Raw genomic sequence first — 19,779 nt, 5'->3', positions numbered from 1 at the left:
GCGTGGGAGTACAGGAGGGAACTCTGTTTTGAGGGTCAGCATGGCGGAGGTGATGTAGCCTACCCTCACCACCACGGGTCAGCCCGCCAGGAAGTCCAGGATTTAGTTCCTGAGGGAGGTGTTCAGACCCAGAGTCCTAAGCTTGGTGAGCTTATTTACAATGTCGCCCTACGTCAGAATGAACAGCATTCTCACATAGGTATTCCACTTATCTAGGTGGGTGACGGCAGTGTGTAGAGTGATTGAGTCATCTATGGATCTGTTGGAGCGGTATGCAAATTAGTGGGTTTAGGGTGTCTGGGATGGTGGAGTTAATGTGTGCCATAACCAGCCTCTCAAAGCACTTCATGATTACAGAAGTGAGTGCTACATGATGGTGGTCATATTAAAACATGTGGGGATTACAGACTGGGACAAGGAGAGGTTGAAAATGACCGTGAATATGCCTGACAACTGTCCTGCGCATGCTCTGAGAACACGCCCTGGAATACCGTCGGGCCCCACGGAATTGTGGGTGTTACCCTGATTGAAGACCTTTCATGTCGGCCTCGGAGAGCGAGATCACCCAATCCTCTTGGTCGGGGAAGGCCCTCACACCCGGCACAAAGTTGTTGTCAAAGCATGCATAAAATGCATTGAGGTAAAGAGGCATCGTTGGGCAGATCACGGTTGGGTCTTCCTTCGTAATCCATAATGGACTGTAGCCCCTGCCACATGTGGTGGACGTCGGAGGCTGTGTAATATGATTCCACTTCATTCCTATATTGTCCTGCTCGTTTGATGACTCTGCAGAGGTCATAGCAGGACTTMTTGTACTTATTCCTGTCCATGGCCGTAGCCTTAGGGTTGTCTACGATAGCTATGTGTGGTAGCCCCGTTCTTTAGTTTAGCACCAACATCGGTGTTAATCCAAGGTTTTTGATTGGGGAAGCAGCGAACCCTCACCGTTGGGACGTCGTCGCTGATGCATTTTCGAATAAAGCCTGTAACAGAGGTGGTTAGCTTGTCAATGTTATCGACGCAGTCTCAAAACATATTCCAATCAGCGTTAGCAAAGCAGTCCTGAGGCATAATCTCTGTTTCTGGTGACCATTTCTCAATGGAGCAAGTCACGGGTACTTCCTGTTTTAGTTTCTGCTTGTAAACAGTTAGCAGGAGTACAGAGTCATGATCTGATTTGCCAAATGGTGGACGAGGGAGGGCCTTGTATGCTTGCGTGTGGGTAAAATAACTGTGGTCTAGGACTTTATCACCCCTAGTGGCGTTTGTGTTTGTGTGTACCTGTGCTGTTCTTTAAGGGCAATGTGTTCCTGCTGTGAAGCTGACAGTCTCTCAGTCTCCTGTTTCAGCTTTACTTCCAACTGAGAACGCTGGGCTTCAAATCGGGCCTACACACACAAAATTTTGTAAACAAACCCCCAGACCCCCAATTTTGTAAACAAACCCCCAGAGTCATAAGATCTTGTAAACACAGACAAATATATGTACCTGTTCCAGAGCCCAATCCATGCGCTCCGTGTCCCACTCTCTCCGCGCCTCCAGTTTCTCCTCCTCCAGCTGTAGCAGTCTCCCCCTCTCTTTGGTCAACTCTCCCCTCACCTCCTCCAACACCTGTCTTACCTCCAACAAATGCTGCTCCTCTCGCTGCTTGCACTCCTACAAACAAACACACGCACACACACAGGATGGGGTCAATTTAGAATGAACTCCAATTCAAGATGCTTTGAGTTATTTAAAGGACATTGATTCCATGAGGTACGCTTCATGCACAATTTAAAAAAAACACTTCATAAATGGAAATGCTAGTTAGAGACTGCTGTTAGTTGCTAAATAACAGACCAGAGCTGCTTTCAAGGCTTCCGTTTGCGGCAAACATGTTATTTAGTAACAATTTCAGTTGAATGATTTAAACGGACATTACAAAATGTTGGACAGGAGAAACAAACCCACCCTCTCCTCTTGCAGTTGATTGGCTAGCTGGACTGTCTGGTCCTCCAGCGATCTTCTCTCATTGGCTGTTTGTTCCTGGAGGCAGGTCAGAGCAGCCTGGGCTTCCTGGGCCTGTAGATGCAGCCCGTCTCGCTCCACACACAAGAGCTCACACTCATGCCTACAATCACACAGAGACCCTTCCAACTCCACCAGCCGCAGCTCCTACACACACACACACACACACACACAGACAGAGTCAGATAGGTGTAAATGATAGTGCGAGAGAATGTGGCTGTGTGTGTGTGTTACTCACCAGCTGTCTGTTGGTTCTCTGTAGTTCCTCAGTGTGTTTCTGTTCTTGCTCCAGGGCCTCGGCAACCTGAGCCAGAGACTGCTCTAATTGACCAAGGGTCTGGAAAACACACATGCATGCACACACTCGTAGTGACATTTGTGAATCCTATGTATATGTGATGATAACAACAGCCAATGACAGTCCCGCCACTTGGTTTGGTATAAAGATGTGGGATGGTGGTGTGGAAATGTAACCACTGTCAAATTCTATGGATGCAAGGCAGCAACATGTTAAATCTTTGTAGGCACATAAATACTGTGTTTGTGCTACCTCTTGCTGCTTTGTATGTCGTCTCTCCGCCAGCTCCTTCTCTTGCTGTAGTCTCTTCACTCCCTCACTCTTCTCCTGCTCATGTTTCCTCCAGCCTTCAACCACCTTAGCCAGGGTCTGATAGACACACACAGGTTATTAGTAATATATGGTGACAGCTCCACCTTGGCCTCTGATATTTTCACCATATACAGTATGAGTCAAAAGTTTGGACACACCTACTCATTTGTATTTATTGGGGATCCCCATTAGCTACTCTTCCTGGGGTCCAAACACACCAAAGCACCCACATTACATATAAAACAGTGAACTATGTTTGTACTGAATGAGCTAAAGATAAAACCCTACACCACCGCATATCCACAACACAACATTTTCAATACCACCATACAACATCAATGTGTGCGTAAGCATGTGTTTGTACCTGTGTGTCTCATTCAAGGTTTTTCTTTATTTGTACTATTTTCTACATTGAAGAACAATAGTGAAGTCATCAAAATTATTAAATAACACATATGGAATCACGTAGCAACCAGAGGTGTTAAACAAATCAAAATATGTTAAAAGTTAATTTGTGGAATTTCTTTCCTTAATGCGTTTGAGCCATCAGTTGTGTTGTGACAAGGGAGGGTTGGTATATAAAAGATAGCCCTATTTGGTAAAAGACAAAAGTCCATATTACGGCAAGAACAGCTCAAGTAAGCAAAGACAAACGACAGTCTATCATTACTTTAAGACATGAAGGTCAGTCAAAACGGAAAATGTCAATAACTTTTAAAGTTTATTCAAGTGCAGATGCAAAAACCATCAAGCGCTAGGATTAAACTGGCTCTCATGAAGACCACCACAGGAAAGGAAGACCCAGAGTTACTTCTGCTGCAGAGGATACGTTCATTAGAGTTAACTGCATCTCAGATTGCAGCCCAAATAAATACGTCCCAGAGTTCAAGTAACAGACACATCGACTGTTCAGAGGAGACTGCGAGAATCAATGGATATTAAACGGGTGAAAATCTGCCCTTTGGTCTGATGAGTCTAATTTGTAGATTTCTGGTTCCAACCGCCATGTCTTTGTGAGATGCAGAGTAAGTGGACGGATGATCTCTGCATGTGTGGTTCCCACGTGAAGCATGGAGGTGGTGTGATGGTGCTTTTCTGGCGACACTGTCTGTGATTTATTTAGAATTCAAGGCAAACTTAACCAGCATGGCTACCACAGCGATACACCATCCCATCTGTTGTGCAATTAGTGGGACTATCATTTGTTTTTCAACAGGACAATGACCCAAAACACACCTCCAGGCTGTGTAAGGGCTATTTGACCAAGAAGGAGAGTGATGGAGTGCTGCATCAGATGACCTGGCCTTCACAATCACCCGACCTCAACCCAATTGAAATGATTTGGGATGAGTTGGACCGCAGAGTGAAGGAAAAGCAGCCAAGTGCTCAGCATATGTGGGAACTCCTTCAAGACATTCCAGTTGAAGCTGGTTGAGAGAATGCCAAGAGTGTGCAAAGTTGTCATCAAGGCAAAGGGTGTGTACTTTGAAGAACCTAAAATCTAAAATATATTTTGATTTGTTTAACACTGTTTTGGTTACTACATGATTCCATATGTGTTAATTCACAGTTTAGATGTCTTCAATATTATTCTACAAAGTAGAAAATAGTAAAAATAAAGAAAAACCCTTGAAAGAGTAGGTGTGTCCAAACTTTTGACTGGTACTGTAGATAACACCCATCCTAAAGATTTGCATGTGTGTGGGAGAGAGCTAGAGAGAGAGAGAGCAAGAGTGTGTATGAGTGTAAGGTGTGTCCACACCTTATCCAGCTGCTCGATCATGACATCCTTCTTCCTGTCAGCTGACAAAGCGAGAGCCAATCGTTGCTGCAGCTCCAGAGCCTTACTCTGCAACACCAGCACGTGCCCCTCACACTGCTAGAGACAAACGTAACGTCACAAACCAGCAGCCCCTGCCCCTCACACTGCTCCTGACTAAGTTTGTCCCAATACCAGTTTTGGGATAGTGGTACCGTGACAACCCTACTATAGACGCACACAGTTACACACCAGGCAACACTTGCCCCTCACACACACACACATCTGCCCCTCATACTGGCACATAGAGAGGGGTTAGACACTGAACAGGCTAGAGCAGGCTAAAGCAGGGCTGATCCTCAGGAATTGGAAGGTATTGGGGCCAAAGATCATATCAGGATCAGTGTGCGTGTGTTTACCTTGCGGCTGGTCCTCTCCCTGTCTAGGCTCTCCCTAAGGACAGTGGCTTCCGGGGAGGAGAAGACACCATCAGAACGCAGACGAAAAGAATACCGCGGGAACAACTCCTCTAAACCTCCTATCCCACCACTGGAGAAGAGAATAAGAAAAGTGCAATTTGTTTTACATTTAGTCAAATACGTACCGACAACATAGCTATTATAGAGAACACAAAAACGTATCGAAAAACTAAAATAGAGAAGGTGTGTAGTGTTACCCGAGTAGCTGTGAGGTGCTGTCACTGTTAAATGACTGGTTGGGACTCTCTGTAACACTGCTACCTCCTGCAGGACAATACAGGGAATACCATATTAACAAAGTTTGTGTGTGTGTTTGTGAGAGTGGCGTGTCTGTCTGTCTCCTTTTTCTTCAGTGTGTGTAATCCATTCCCTGAATCCCAAATACAAAATCAGCCCCTACCCCCTGGGCACAGATCTAAAAGGATTGGATAGGTGTAAGCAATATGGTGGTGGTTCCACCTAGGGTTGGGTGATGTCAACCTCTGTCCTATCGTGATTATGTTCCCATAAAACATTGTTATATACGATGCGATCACCCCCCCAAAAAGTGTGCTAAAACTACAGTTGTGCCATAGCGCAAAAAAAATGCAACTGGACGAATCATGGCGAAAGACAATGTTGTTGAAAGCCTGAGCAGAGGCTAAATGCAGGCAATGGCAAATCTTTTCTAATATTCCTTTCTTGTGGAGGAGCAGAAAAGGTTTGTGTGTGGCGCACACATGATGCAGCAGTGACCAATGAGGAACGGGCTGTTTTACCATAGTGAGCTAGGTTATAGGCCTACAGGCTGGGTAGAAGCGGTCTCTAGTCATCAGAACTTGATAATAATATTGTTTGTTCCATCTTTCATAAAGCTTTGTTCGATCTTTTATAAAGCTGTGATTGAGAATAGACTACGCCTAGTCTAACTTTCATTCTTGTTATTTTTGAAAACCACAACTTTAGGACAACACCTTCGTAGGTTAGAATATTTGGGAAATAAGCTAGTATTGATAACTTTTACTTATCTTAAAGCTTTTATGATAGTCGGAGAATAGGTTCAGGATATGTGTAGGTCCCATGAAATTGAATATAAGACAAGACCTTTTTAATGCCACTTAGAATGCAATTTAATAAAACTGTTGAGGCCTGCGTGCGCCACACAACTGTCTATATTCCTTTCTAGAAAGAAGCCCATGTTGGCAAAAAGTTGTATTTTTAGGGCTGGCTCGTTCACCAAAGGCTACGGCCTACAGGCTCATATTAGGCAGGTGTGCTATTTTAGCAATGAGCATTCTCCTGTAGCCTAACGGATGTTGTAGCATAGTGGCTAGACTATAGATGGCTGAAGCATGGGGTTTCCCAATGGCTAATCATTCACTAGATACACTAAGTGGTCAAAATGTTTCCTTTGATACCAATATCAGCTTAGAATGATAATACCATTATGATACCACTATGTAAAAAATGCCTTAAAGTCAAATATACAGCACTGTTACTGTATAAAACATGGTCAACTCTAAATCCGGAGAGCTAGGCTTCTGGGTGTGCAGCCTTTTGATCCAGCACTGCTCAAACACACCCGAGTCAGCTTAACAAGTTCCTGTTGAGCAGCATTTGTTGAAGCGGGTGTATAAAAGAGCGGGTGTATAAAAGAGTAGGGCTGGAACAAAAGTCTACACAACCAGTAACTCTCTTGGAGGTATTATGCTATAACATTAGAACATTGGCCTACAACCAAAAAGTAAAAAAGAATTCCCTCATTCAGTGAATCTGGTATCAATGGCTATACTTTGAAGCAAAGTAGCTAAGCGTGAGGACTCTAGAATGACTTTTTCCAGTGCCAAGTAAGACATGGAAGTAGTTAGCTATTTCATCTAACATCTTCAGGGAAAGCATGACCGATATTTTGATTTGCAACATGTCAAAATAGGATCCAGAATAATATATTCATTAGCTTTAGGAAGACGGTACACAAGGATAGTGGTAATAGAGCAGGATGATTTGTAAGCAATGTATTCAAATGAGACAGTAGGGACAGAGTTCAGTTATTTTGATTTAGAGTTACAGTATACAGTACAGCAAGGGCGCCATCACGGCTGGTGGAGTGCGGGTGACACAGGTAGTCATAACCAGCAGGAGTATCTTGGTTAAGAGAAAATAAATCACCGGGTTGTTGCCAAGTTTCAGTTAGGAGGAGGAAGTCTAGCTTGTTGTCAGATATTAGTTCATGGAGCAAGGGGGCTTTGTTCATTGATCGGGTGCTGAGGCGAGCAAAGTTAGTATTGTGAGACAGAGTTGAGTTTATGGATAGTGGTACAGTAGGTTGAAGGGGACGTAGGCAGTCATGGTTTACTGTACAAGATGGATTGGAAGTAGGGTGTGAGTGAGACGAGAGAGTTAATGTTGCTACCAGTAGTATAGTTGACAGACCAGTTGCGACGTGAGCCACGATGCAGGTAGCAGCGTCTACGTAGGATGCCCGATGAGTGGGCGGGATAAGGACATCATAGGAGAGCCGGAGCCGATAGTTATTATTCATGCGGTGAAAAATCAGGGGGGAGTAGTATTTGGTCGGGATAAAACAGGGAGTGGGAATCCATACTATTCCAGGGCAGAGAGCAAACAGGAGGAACAGAGAGGAGCCCGTTAGCAGGTGCATGACAGCGATTTAGATCAAATAAAATGTCAGATGAATCCACACAGAAACCACCACGGTTAGCAAAGCAGCAAGCCAGAGCCCAACTAGCCTACTCTAAACCATCTAGAACTAGAGCACACAGTAAAAAACACGTGAAACACAATCCCCGCCAGCAGAGCAACAGAAAGAGAGCGGAAACATAATGAGATTGACGGCGGGGGTCAATTTACATGAAAAACAGAAGAATAACTAACAAATAAAAGTTAACGAGATAACACTGTTGCTAAACAGGTAACAAGGAGAAGCCGCAGTCTAGCACATACTCTCGCACGAAAATGACATTGTGTTGTCGTCTATCAAATTGTTTAGGCTACCTTGCTTTGTCCTCTGGCAACCACCCGACTCGCACTGGCACACACAGAGGCATCTGTGCCTGAAGTATTTTTTGTATATTTTTTCCTCTTTTTTGCCACGGTGGCAACAATTAAGTGGCGGCACAATATAACGGAAACAATTCATTCACCGCTGTCGCATTTAAAACCTTTGAAAACTGAATTTAATATATTTTAAGACTTGAGGCCTTTAAATCAGATAAATTAATTTAAGAGTGCTTAAGGACCCATGGACCCCAAGGTTATTGGCCATTTGGATTTCAACCTCGCATGTATGGGTTTTCCCAGCCCGCATGGATTTCTTAATAAGCTTACCCCTTGTGTGGTGTTCATGCTGTTATGCACCCAATGTTCGCAGCTGTAGCCAGTCACCAGCTTGTCTAAATGGTCCACCCTACTTTTGTAGCATTATAATCCATTATGATTAGTTATTTTTATTCAGGGCACTCATGAGTACCACATTTTTCCTTTCTTTGACACGTAGGACACTAGGGATACGTCGGCCGAGCTTCCCTCTGTTCCAATCTGGGTTCAACGCCATATAGTGTGGCTCATTCCCCGGAAATGACATCAATATTTCTCCTCCTGCAGGCTGCTGACGGGCTGGTCCTGGCTGAGGGTCAATCTCATCCACTTCTTTCAACTCACTGTCCAGACTCAGAATTGACAGACACAGGAAAATTCTTAATCTTCCAAAGTGGAAGACACTCCTCCCTCTGCAAAAATAATTTCTAAGGCCCTCTGAGCAGAGATTATTTTTGCCATACTGATTGATTGTGGTAAGGAGTCACACATGCAAAGCTATTTATTTTTTGTGCTCCTCCCCTAATTTGCACCTGGTTGAGGTAGTGTGGGAAAGTACTTTATTTTGATACATTGTGAAAAATTCAGTTTTGTAATAACATTGTGTAGGTTCCCGCAAGACATTGTGTAGTTTCAGACACTACAAAAGGTAAAAAGTGCGAGAAAATAGGAAGACAGACAGCACAAAGAACCTGTTGAAACAGCAGGCCCAGTGACGAGGAAAACAGAGTGAAGGCACACAGCAAACCTACTTGTTTTCACCTAGCTAATTTTACCCCAACATCGGACACCCCCTAACTTCTGACACTCTTTAGCGGTTGAAGGATTAAAATCCCCTCAAGCTCAACATTTACATTTTTCACAACTCCTAACATTTAATCCTAGTTAAAATGCCATTTCTTAGGTCAGTTAGGATCACCACTTTATTTTAAGAATGTGAAATGTCAAAATAATAGTAGAGAGAATGATTTATTTCATCTTTTATTTCTTTCATCACATTCCCAGTGGGTCAGAAGTTTACATACACTCAATTAGTATTCGGTAGCATTGCCTTTAAATTGTTTAACTTGGGTCAAACATTTCCGGTAGCCTTCCACAAGCTTCCCACAATAAGTTGGGTGAATTTTGGCCCATTCCTCTTGACAGAGCTGGTGTAACTGAGTCAGGTTTGTAGGCCTCCTTGCGCGCACACACTTTTTCAGTTCTGCCCACAAATGTTCTATAGGATTGAGGTCAAGGCTTTGTAATAGTCACTCCAATACCTTGACTTTGTCATCCTTAAGCCATTTTGCCACAACTTTGGAAGTATGCTTGGGGTCAATGTCCATTTGGAAGACCCATTCGGGACCAAGCTTTAACTTCCTGACTGATGTCTTGAGATGTTGCTTCCAATATATTCACATAACTTGCCATCTATTTTTTGAAGTGAACCAGTCCCTCCTGAAGCAAAGCACCCCCACAACATGATGCTGCCACCACCGTGCTTCACGGTTGGGATGGTGTTCTTCGGCTTGCAAGCTTCCCCCTTTATCCTCCAAACATAACAATGGTCAGTATGGCCAAACAGTTCTATTTTTGTTTCATCAGACCAGAGGACATTTCTCCAAAAAGTACRATCTTTGTCCCCATGTGCACTTGCAAACCATAGTCTGGCTTTTTTTATGGCGGTTTTGGAGCAGTGGCTGCTTCCTTGCTGAGCGGCCTTTCAGGTTGTCGATATAGGACTCGTTTTACTGTGGATATATCAAATGTATTTATAAAGCTCTTTTTACATCAGCTGATATCTCAAAGTGCTGTACAGAAACCCAGCCTAAAACCCCAAACAATGCAGGTGTAGAACTTTTGTACCCGTTTCCTCCAGCATCTTCACAAGGTCCTTTGCTGTTGTTCTGGGATTGATTTGCACTTCTCGCATCAAAGTACGTTATTCTCTAAGAGACAGAGCGCGTCTCCTCCCTGAGCGGTATGACAGCTGCGTGGTCCCTTGGTGCTTATACTTGCGTACTATTGTTTGCACAGATGAACGTGGTACCTTCAGGCATTTGTAAATTGCTGAACCAGACTTGTGGAGGTCTAAAAAAAAATTCTGAGGTCTTGGCTGATTTCATTTGATTTACCCATGTCAAGCAAAGAGGCACTGAGTTTGAAGGTAGGCCTTGAAATACATCCACAGGTACACCTCCAATTGACTCCAATGATGTCAATTAGCCCATCAGAAGCTTCTAAAGCCATGACATCATTTTCTGGAATTTTCCAAGCTGTTTAAAGGCACAGTCAACTTAGTGTATGACCCACTGGAATTGTGATACAGTGAATTATAAGATAAATAATCTTTCTGTAAACAATTGTTGGAAAAATTACTTGTGTCATGCACAAAGTAGATGTCCTAACCGACTAGCCAAAACTAGTTTAACAAGAATTTTGTGGAGTGGTTGAAAAACAAGTTTTAATAACCAAGTGTATGTAAACTTCCAACTTCAACTGTATATGAATGATTAATGAGTAATCGGCCTGTGGAAATATTGAAAAATGTAATATGACTTATCAATGACAGTTGCACTTCTGATTATACTATATAAATAATTAAATGAATACTTTGCTTGTGACTGACAGGTAACAAAATAAAGAACGTCAAAGTGGAACTCCATTGTCTTGTTTTTCGTCATTTTTTGCAAGTGGTAGATCTTGGTTTACATTTGGACTTGGGATGTGATCTTAGGCTTGAAAAGGTTGGTGACCACTAGGCTATAGCAAATAGGAATAGGCTAATTAGAATGTCACTTGTCCTGCGATACTTTTTTTACTCCACGGCACCAGTCAAGTTCAAATACGCTAAACCATCATCTGTCACATGTCGTCACCATAGACGATGGCTGTCAATCATCGTCAATAGAAAATGCCATCATAATATCACCCAACCCTAGTTTCACCTCCATCTTGCCCTCTGACAAGTCAGGTGGATTTTTGTGACATATTGTGGACATCCATTCATTCCTCTATGATCTGTGCCTATGGGGGTACAGGCTATGGGTTGGTTTGGGATAGAAGGAGTCTCCCCAGGGTCTCACCCTCAGACTCCAATGTGGGTGTGCTTCTCAGCATGGTTTGAAGGTGAGCTCTGACATTCTCCATGTCCTGGATATGTCTCCTGCCATTCTGCAACCAACACACCAACATGAAGTCACACACACACGTCGCATACATACAACAAACACGTGTCGGATGTAAGGGGTTAGTTACAGTGAGTCTGTTGCTGTAGTCCACACTGGTCTGGAGATTAACACCCATCTCCTCTACCAACACCCTATCTTCCTCTCCCTTCTCCTCCTGTCTCCCCCCGGGGGAGGGGGTGTGGAGGTTCTCGGGGGGTCTAGCCTTACCCCCCCCCCGCTGAGGAGAAGACAACTGAAATGACACCTGTCTGGAGACACACAGAGATAGTTAGAGTGAGACATGACACTCCATCAACCAGTCTGTCTATTTGCATGTTGAAAACCCAGTCTTATTTCTGGGCAAGACGGGGGTGAGGTTGTTTCTGTGAGCATAGGGATTGTTTCTGGACAGGGCCAGGGTTACCTGTGAGTGTGGCCTGGTGATGGTTGACCTTTGGCCTGGAGGTCTCGGGTGAGTTGCAGCGAGGAGTAGAGGCGAGCTGTGACCTCACAAGACTCATCCCACGGGGAACGGTGCGAGGAAGGCCAGGAGCGGATCAGAGAGGGGGGGGCTTGTTTAGAAAGGGAAGCAGTGAGAGAAATGGGGGGAGGAGAGGTGGGGGCTGATATATGCAAAGGTTCTTTGTCACTTAATAGTTCTTCACACCTGGTTGATGCCATCCCTGAACAGTCAGTGTAGAAAATACTAAATCAGTCAAAGAGTTTCTGTACAATCACCAACCACATGAGCTAGTTACAGTTCATAGCTAACCAATGTTAGCTACTTATGTTCACAAACAATAACTTTCGCAGTGAACTCATTCGTCAGCTAACGTTACTTAGCTAGCAAACTAACTAACGTTAACTGTAGCGGTACATTTGATTGTTCTAAAAAAAAGTTCATATTTAATTCGCTAGTTAACTAGCAACAAACCAAAACATTAACGTTAGCCAACTTAGTGAGCAAATAAGGCAGAGGTAATGTTAGTCAACTAACGTTAACTAGGCAATTTTGATGCCTTTGTTTGTTGTGGCAACGTCGGTAGTCCAGCAACAGGAAGTGACTAATCCTAAAAATTGGCTGTATAAAGTTATGACAGCTAGCAATATATGGGAGACGAACAAGTGAGACATTGCTAGCAAATAGCTAACTAGCTACACATTTTCAAATCAAGCTAGTGTACTGTAGATTATAGTGACGCATAACGGTAAAACAAGCTCAGCTAACTAACAAGAGACATTAGTTTAGTATGACTCTGGTTAGGCTAACAAGCACACAATCCCACCCTACCTATCGGTTGAGAGTGGCTGTGTACGTACCATCGGAAAACTCCCGGGCGCGAAAAGGTAGTAGATAGCTAACTACTGTACCAAGCTATCCTTCAGTGGTAGCTTCTAGCTAACGTTACCAGAAGGCTATCAACATCTAGTCAGTATATTGATGCTCTTTGGTACAGTACTAACGTTAGCTAACGGGGAAAAAATAAAAACTCCCTGGGCCTGATTTAAAAAACAATCATTTAAAAAACCGCGCTTGCCTGTGTTAACTAGCGGCACTTCGCTTGTTTAAGATACGACACGTCCGGTATTAAAGTCCACACACCAGTAGTTTCCTTCTTCTTCTCTGGTATAATGGCGTTCGAATGTGAATGCCGCCACCTAATGTGCATGTTGAAAATAAAAATATCCCTAAAAACGGAAAATATTTGTGGTGGTTGGGTAACCTTCATACAAACAGTTGTGTAAAGTACTCAAGTAAAAATAATTTGAAGTACTACTTACAGTGGCAGAGCTAGAGTTTTATACATGGGGTGGCCAGGGGGTGTCCAAGGCTACTTCGGGGGTCCAAATGTAACAGGGTTGGTTATGTTTCCACTTGCCTCTAAAGAAAGGTGTATTCAATGTTCAAGCATTCTTATTGGTTGGTTCAACTCTGATGACAATATGGCGTGTTGTGATTGGTCCTGCATACAGATAAGGGGAGATCGCGAACTTCAGGTCTCCCCAGTATGAAAACGTGATGCAAGAAATTTTACCATCGACAGCCATCAACATTGTTAAGCCCTGCACAACTGGGTAGTCGAGATGAAAGGAACACTATGGACAATTTTTAGCATTTTGCAACCATGAATTATAGTTAAAAACAGTTTTCCACAAACAAGGTCTAAAACATGTTCGATGCAATTAGTAAGTAAAAAAGTCTCCCGGGTGGCGCAGTGGTCTAGGGCACAGCATCGCAGTGCTAGCTGCGCCACCAGAGTCTCTGGATTCACGCCCAGGCTCTGTCGCAGCCGGCCGCAACCGGGAGGTCCGTGGGGCGACGCACAATTGGCATAGCGTCGTCCGGGTTAGGGAGGGTTTGGCCGGTAGGRATATCCTTGTCTCAGTATGTAAAATCTAATAAAATGTATGCACTCTACTGTAAGTCGCTCTGGATAAGAGTGTCTGCTAAATGACTAAAATGTTAATGTAAAAACAACTAACGTGCTGTTTCCTATTTAACAACAGAAATAAATAATGCTTAACTGGGACCACTGGCTGGGGTGATTTATTTGGACAAAACACAACGGAGAGTGCGATTTACATCTGTTACACATAGACCATGATAAAAAAATGTGTGTAACTATAACCTAGCATCTAAGGAGCATGAATGAATCCTATGATTGGTGATTAGAGATAGAAGTGATAATTCACTTAACCCAGAGTTTTTCAATGTGGCAGATAGTGTGGTCCAAAAGGGTTACTTCACTAGAATTCTTTATCATCTCTCACACATGCACACGCTCACACGCACACACACGCACACACACGCGCACACGCGCGCACACGCACGCACACACACACACGCACACGCGCACGCGCACACGCACGCACGCACACACACACACACACACACACACACACACACACACACACACACACACACTGTACTATACTCACATACTGGAGATTTGGGTCACTCTGTTTTCATGAATATATAATCTGGGTCTATAAGTGTTGAACATCCAGAAAATAAAGCTCAAGCACCAAGTAGATAAAATAGCATTTTTGTGTTGCATAAATTGCATAGTTTATTTACAAAAAATTATATTGACAAAAAAACACTGCAATTTGACATACCAGGTATCAAGCAGAAATGGACTTGAAAAATATAAATAATTTTGATGCCCATCAGTATTACAAACTTACTGTATCATATTTACGCTCATATATATTATGTTAACTAATAACAAAGAAAAGTTTTGGAATTGGCCTAATCAAGACCAAATTAAATCTGTGGATTTATCATTTTAGAATGTCAGTGTACTAGTTAGTACACAGTGCAGGTTTTAATCATGACCAGGGGGGACCGCCTAAGTGCCAAATTATCCTAGGTAGATTTAAAACAGCATAATTCTGTGGTTCTGGTGAGAACTGGCTAAATGTTTCACAAACTCCTCCATGTTGGAGGAGCGTGCCCTCCTTGACTCAACACTGAGAATTCCGAGGTGACTTAACCTGTCATCAACCATCGTTGTCCTAAGGTGGGTTTTAATCAGTTTTAGAGCTGAGAACTTTCTCTCGCAAGAAGCATTGCTGACTGGTGTAACAACAGAAATCTTACAAAGTCGAAATAGCTCATGGAAGTCCTCTTTACAAGGTTCTAGAAACACAACAAAGTCAAGGAGAGTAGACGGTCTGTCCCTTACACTTTTCTCTCTCCTATCAAGAAGCCGCTTGGTTTGATGAACCTCATGTTTGAGGTCCTCTAAAATCTGACTCGAAAGTCTGAGGAAAGGCAAACAGAGGCTCCTCATTTAAGAATGTTGTACTCTTTTCGTTGAGAGACTGGACCCCTTGCAATATCTCGCAATTATTCTTTGAAAACGCCTTTGCAGCTCAGCTGTGAGACTGTCAAGCACCTGATAAAAGATAGCTCTTTGGAAGCTCTCACCATCACTTTGTTCACTATTTTTCTGTCCTACAGTGCTCATCATCAATGAGTCGTGAAATCTTAAGCTTCTTTTAGGCTGTCTTTTACACACTGTTTGTACACATGTTTTGCAGTGCTCTGCAATCTCTTCAACCTCTTTCCATAGTTCTTCAAAGTTACCCTCACTTCTGTAGTCCTGTAATGTGTCTATACGGGCACCCCTTAACTCCATTGATCTATCACCACTATTTTCAAGTGTGATATCCTGTAGCACTCTCAGAACTGCTGGAAGCCTGTCCCTCAGATTACTGCATGCCATGTATCTGCATGCCCACCTTACAYCCGACAGTCTCTGTAGTTCCCTGGGCTGCTGCTGCAGATACAGCTCTTTCTGAACTGCAAGCCATATGAGATGAACGTACGAGCCAGATACAAAGTTATAAAGCTTCTGCAGGAGAGCAAAAATGTAATTGCCTCAGGCACTGATTTTACAGCATCGACAAGAACCAAATTCAAACGATGTGCATTACAGTGCACATAAAATGCAAATCTTGCACTGTTTTTAATCCGTGCAGACACACCAGAATGCTTTCCGCTGATGACGGATGCACCATCATAGCCTTTCCCCACAATATTATATCTGTAGTCCAGACCACGTTTTTCAAGGCAATCAATGATCATTTTTGTGAGACCTTCTGCATCTAAGATTTCAGCTGACTGAAAGTGTACAAAGCTTTTGTGGATGGCCCCGTTCTAATAGTACATCACAACTAAAGACATTTGTTATTTTTTCGTTAAATCTTTGGTTTCATCTGCAATTACACAAAAAATGTCACCTTCTTTTACTTCTATCCTTATTTCACTTTGTACTATCTCAGCTAAGCCCTCAAGAACTTCGTTCTGGATTTGGTGGCTTGTGTACTTAGCATTGCCACATGCATTCGTCCTTTTCTCTATGAGAGGGTCATGCTTTGCTATTTCTTCTAAGATTGTCAAAAATTACCCTTGCTGTGAGAGTAATCAGACTCTCGATGACCTCCCTGCGATATATTTTGAATGTCAGTTAATAGGAGCACAACTGCAATTGTTTTAATGTAAGTACAGTTTTCCCCCACATTCTTTTTACRGTCCTCATTTATGACATCTAACATTGATGAGTTGCAGTCAATAGCCCTTTTATGCTGATTCCAAGCATACATAGCATTGATATGATGCTCTGCCTTCGAATGGAGCTTAAACACAGAATCTGACTGTGATGTGAAGGCAGATTCAGGTGTATTGGGCAGAGAAAAATGACTACAGGTGAAACAACAAGTCAAATCTTGACTTACAGAATATTCAAGCCATGAATTGTCCTTATACCAGGAGCTGTTGAAAGCCCTTTTCCTAGTACCATGCTGTGTTCTGGGAAATGTTTTCAAACACGGCTGTACAGGACCCTCTTCTCTGGATCTTGAAATGTCTGAAATACACGTTAAATAATGTGTCATATCTCTATGGAAATGTATAATTAAGGGATCCACAAGATTAGATACTAACAGCTGCTAACTAACATGTGTAGTTTAAAGTATAGGCCTGGCCTACCATTGGGTCCTTTTGGAACAGCATATCTGGTGCTTGATGCGTTTGGGAGGCGCTCGATGACATCTCCTGGCAGCTCTGTCTAGCTCAGAGCCTCTGTGTCATCCCTTGATACAGCTATTACATTAAAATAACACATTAGTGTTAATAACACAATAACCATTAGTGAATAATCAAAATAAAAATGCCACAGCCATTCTCAATCTTAATTACAAATCCACATTATCATAACAGTACCTTAAAATCAACTACCAGCCTAAGGTACTAGTCAGATCATGGCTAGCCCTACTCTGCAGTAAGTAACTTTAGTTAGCTATAATTTCTTACATCTTTACGGTAGCAAACAGTCTATCTGCAAATTGTGGTAATCTTTTGAATAACGTTAATAGATAAAAACAATTGTTCGTTTTGAGTTCAAGTACGAAAATCTAACTGAGTTAAATGGATTTCAAATTGCTGAATATTAACTTGCTGAACACAGACAGCTGTGGCCTACTAGTTACCCCACATTAGCTAAACATTCGTATACTGTAATTTACAACACTGCACTGTATATGCATGTATTACTACCACAGATGTAAACGTAATGTTAGTCTAAATTGGGAACCGATCTCTCTTATCTGATTAACTGTTAATGGAGCCAAAAGTCTAACGTTAACTTCTCTAGGATAGAGGGCAGCATTTTCACGTTTGGATGAAAAGCGTGCCCAGAGTAAACTGCCTCCTACTCAGTCCCAGATGCTAATATATGTATATTATTAGTAGTATTGGATAGAAAACACTCTGAAGTTTCTGAAACTGTTTGAATCATGTCTGTGACTATAACATAACTTATTTGGCAGGCAAAACCCCGAGGACAAACCATTCAGATGTATTTTTTTTTAGGTCACTCTTTTCAATGGGGTTTCATTGGGAATCCAGATTTCTAAGGGACCTTCCTGCAGTTCCTATCCCTTCCACTGGATGTCAACAGTCTTTAGAAATTGGTTGAGGTTATTCCTTTGTGCAATGAAGAAGTACTGCCATCTTGAATCAGTGTAACGTTATGTGTACTGTTTGAGAGTTGCGCAAGACTAGAAAAGTAGCGTTAGTTTGTTGTCCTCCTGTATTGAAAACAGATAGATCCGTCTTCAATTTTATCGATTATTTACGTAAAAAAAAATACCTAAAGTTGTATTACAAAAGTAGTTTGAAATGTTTGGACAAAGCTTACAGGTAACTTTTGAGATATTTTGTAGTCACGTTGTGCAAGTTGGAACCGGTGTTTTTCTGGATCAAACGCGCCAAATAAATTGACGTTTTGGATATATATCGACGGAATTAATCGAACAAAAGGACCATTTGTGATGTTTATGGGACATATTGGAGTGCCAACAGAAGAAGCTCGTCAAAGGTAAGGCATGAATTCTATCTTTATTTCTGCGTTTTGTGTCGCGCCGGGAGGGTTGAAATATGATGGTCTGTGATTGTTAGCTGGGGTGCTATCCTCAGATAATAGCATTGTTTGCTTTCGCCGTAAAGCATTTTTGAATCTGACACGTTGGTTGGATTCACAACAAGTGTAGCTTTAATTTGGTATATTGAATGTGTGATTTCATGAAAGTTAAATTTTTATAGTAATTTATTTGAATTTGGCGCTCTGCATTTTCACTGGATGTTGGCCAGGTGGGACGCTACCGTCCCACATATCCCAGAGAGGTTTTAACTTACACAGCGACTCGACTTTCGTAAAAGTTTTTCAGGAAAACCTAAACCCGATGCTAAACCTTAAAACTTACTTCAAATATGATGCTCTCGCCAATCGCGAAAAGAGCTCGTGGAGCTGTGAAAATATTCTCTCTTCTTCTTCTTCTGTATTTCTTATTCTTTTTCTTCTGTATCTCGCAACCAACGTTAATATTCTCTCTTCCTCGTCCTCAATTTGAAAACGTCAAAATAAATGCTCCTTTCAACAAGAGGTGAAATGAGATGTCAATCAGCATCAAACTGGCAGTAGCGAATTAAATTCTGCGGTGGCACCCGGGGTGGCCAATTAGATGTCAAGGGTGTTCAGTGCCACCCTGGACACCACTCTGGCTCCGCCCCTGTCTGTACTTTACTTTACTATTTATATTTTGACAACTTTTACTTTTACTTCACTACATTGGGGGTGGCAGGTTAGAGCATTGGGCCAGTAACCGAAAGGTTGCTGGATCAAATCCCTGAGCGGACAAAGTAAAAATTTGGAGTTCTGCCCCTGAACAAGGCACTTGTTCCCCAGTAGGCCATCATTGTAAATAATAATTTGGCCTAGTTTAATTTAAATGTAAACAATTCCTAAAGAAAATGTAGTACTTTATACATTTTCCCTGACACACAAAAGTACTCCTTATATTTTGAATGCTTAACAGGACAAGAAACAATTTCAATTCACACACTAACCAAGGGAACATCCCTGGTCATTCCTACTGCCTCTTATTTGGTGGACTCACAAAACACAAATGGTTAGTTTTTAAATTATGTCTGAGTGTTGGAGCATGCCCCTGCCAGGGACGTCACTAGAGATTCATGGATAGGGTGGCTAAGCCTCTTTTAGGGGGGTCTGGAATACTTCCTCCTGTGCGTTTACTGTTAGCTACCTCTGTGGCTTGAGACTGCTAGCTAACGTTACCCAAAATCCTAGCTACATGTAGGTCTAACGGTGCACGTAGTGGTAAATTGCAGTGCAGTAGGCTGCCCATTGTAGTGCATGTACACTAGATAGCGATACATTTCCGTGTGCCCCTTAGGCCGCCCATTGTGACTCGCTTGTAGGCATGCTGGCAGCATATGGCAGCATACAGCAGCATTTTCGATTGTGCATCAATAATTCAGCATAGCAAGTTTGTATGAAGGTCTGGTTATTAAATGCTAGCTAATAGTAATAGTAATATCCTCTAAAACGCTCTGGTGACAAACAAACTTTGCTTCCCTGTTTCCAATTG

The 19,779-nt window shown here is 42.5% G+C and overlaps 1 protein-coding gene across 8 annotated transcripts in view; it reads right to left on the bottom strand.

Annotated features, from left to right (window-relative positions):
* cntrob (centrobin, centrosomal BRCA2 interacting protein) overlaps positions 1–13,123 on the bottom strand; it is a 31,085-nt gene extending 17,962 nt beyond the window's left edge. Inside the window, exons 1-12 of one of the 8 annotated variants that reach the window (XM_023998316.2) lie at positions 13,105–13,123; positions 11,747–12,005; positions 11,411–11,591; positions 11,239–11,326; positions 5,053–5,119; positions 4,796–4,925; positions 4,380–4,496; positions 2,558–2,674; positions 2,246–2,344; positions 1,951–2,154; positions 1,489–1,656; positions 1,282–1,388 (exon numbers count right to left, since the gene is read on the bottom strand). In XM_023998316.2, coding sequence (XP_023854084.1) covers positions 1,282–1,388; positions 1,489–1,656; positions 1,951–2,154; positions 2,246–2,344; positions 2,558–2,674; positions 4,380–4,496; positions 4,796–4,925; positions 5,053–5,119; positions 11,239–11,326; positions 11,411–11,591; positions 11,747–12,003 — 1,535 coding nt within the window. In that variant the 5' untranslated portion in view covers positions 12,004–12,005; positions 13,105–13,123. Of the gene's footprint in view, positions 1–1,281; positions 1,389–1,488; positions 1,657–1,950; positions 2,155–2,245; positions 2,345–2,557; positions 2,675–4,379; positions 4,497–4,795; positions 4,926–5,052; positions 5,120–11,238; positions 11,327–11,410; positions 11,592–11,746; positions 12,006–12,613; positions 12,922–13,104 lie in introns of those variants that run through there. The other 7 variants (XM_023998322.2, XM_023998315.3, XM_023998318.2 and 4 more) reach the window with 7 other exon arrangements.
* Between the last annotated feature and the right edge of the window lie 6,656 nt (positions 13,124–19,779).

This window comes from Salvelinus sp. IW2-2015, linkage group LG13 (assembly GCF_002910315.2).
Source record: "Salvelinus sp. IW2-2015 linkage group LG13, ASM291031v2, whole genome shotgun sequence".
In the NCBI taxonomy this organism is placed as follows: Eukaryota; Metazoa; Chordata; class Actinopteri; order Salmoniformes; family Salmonidae; genus Salvelinus; species Salvelinus sp. IW2-2015.
This window is presented reverse-complemented; position numbering and strand designations above follow the sequence as displayed.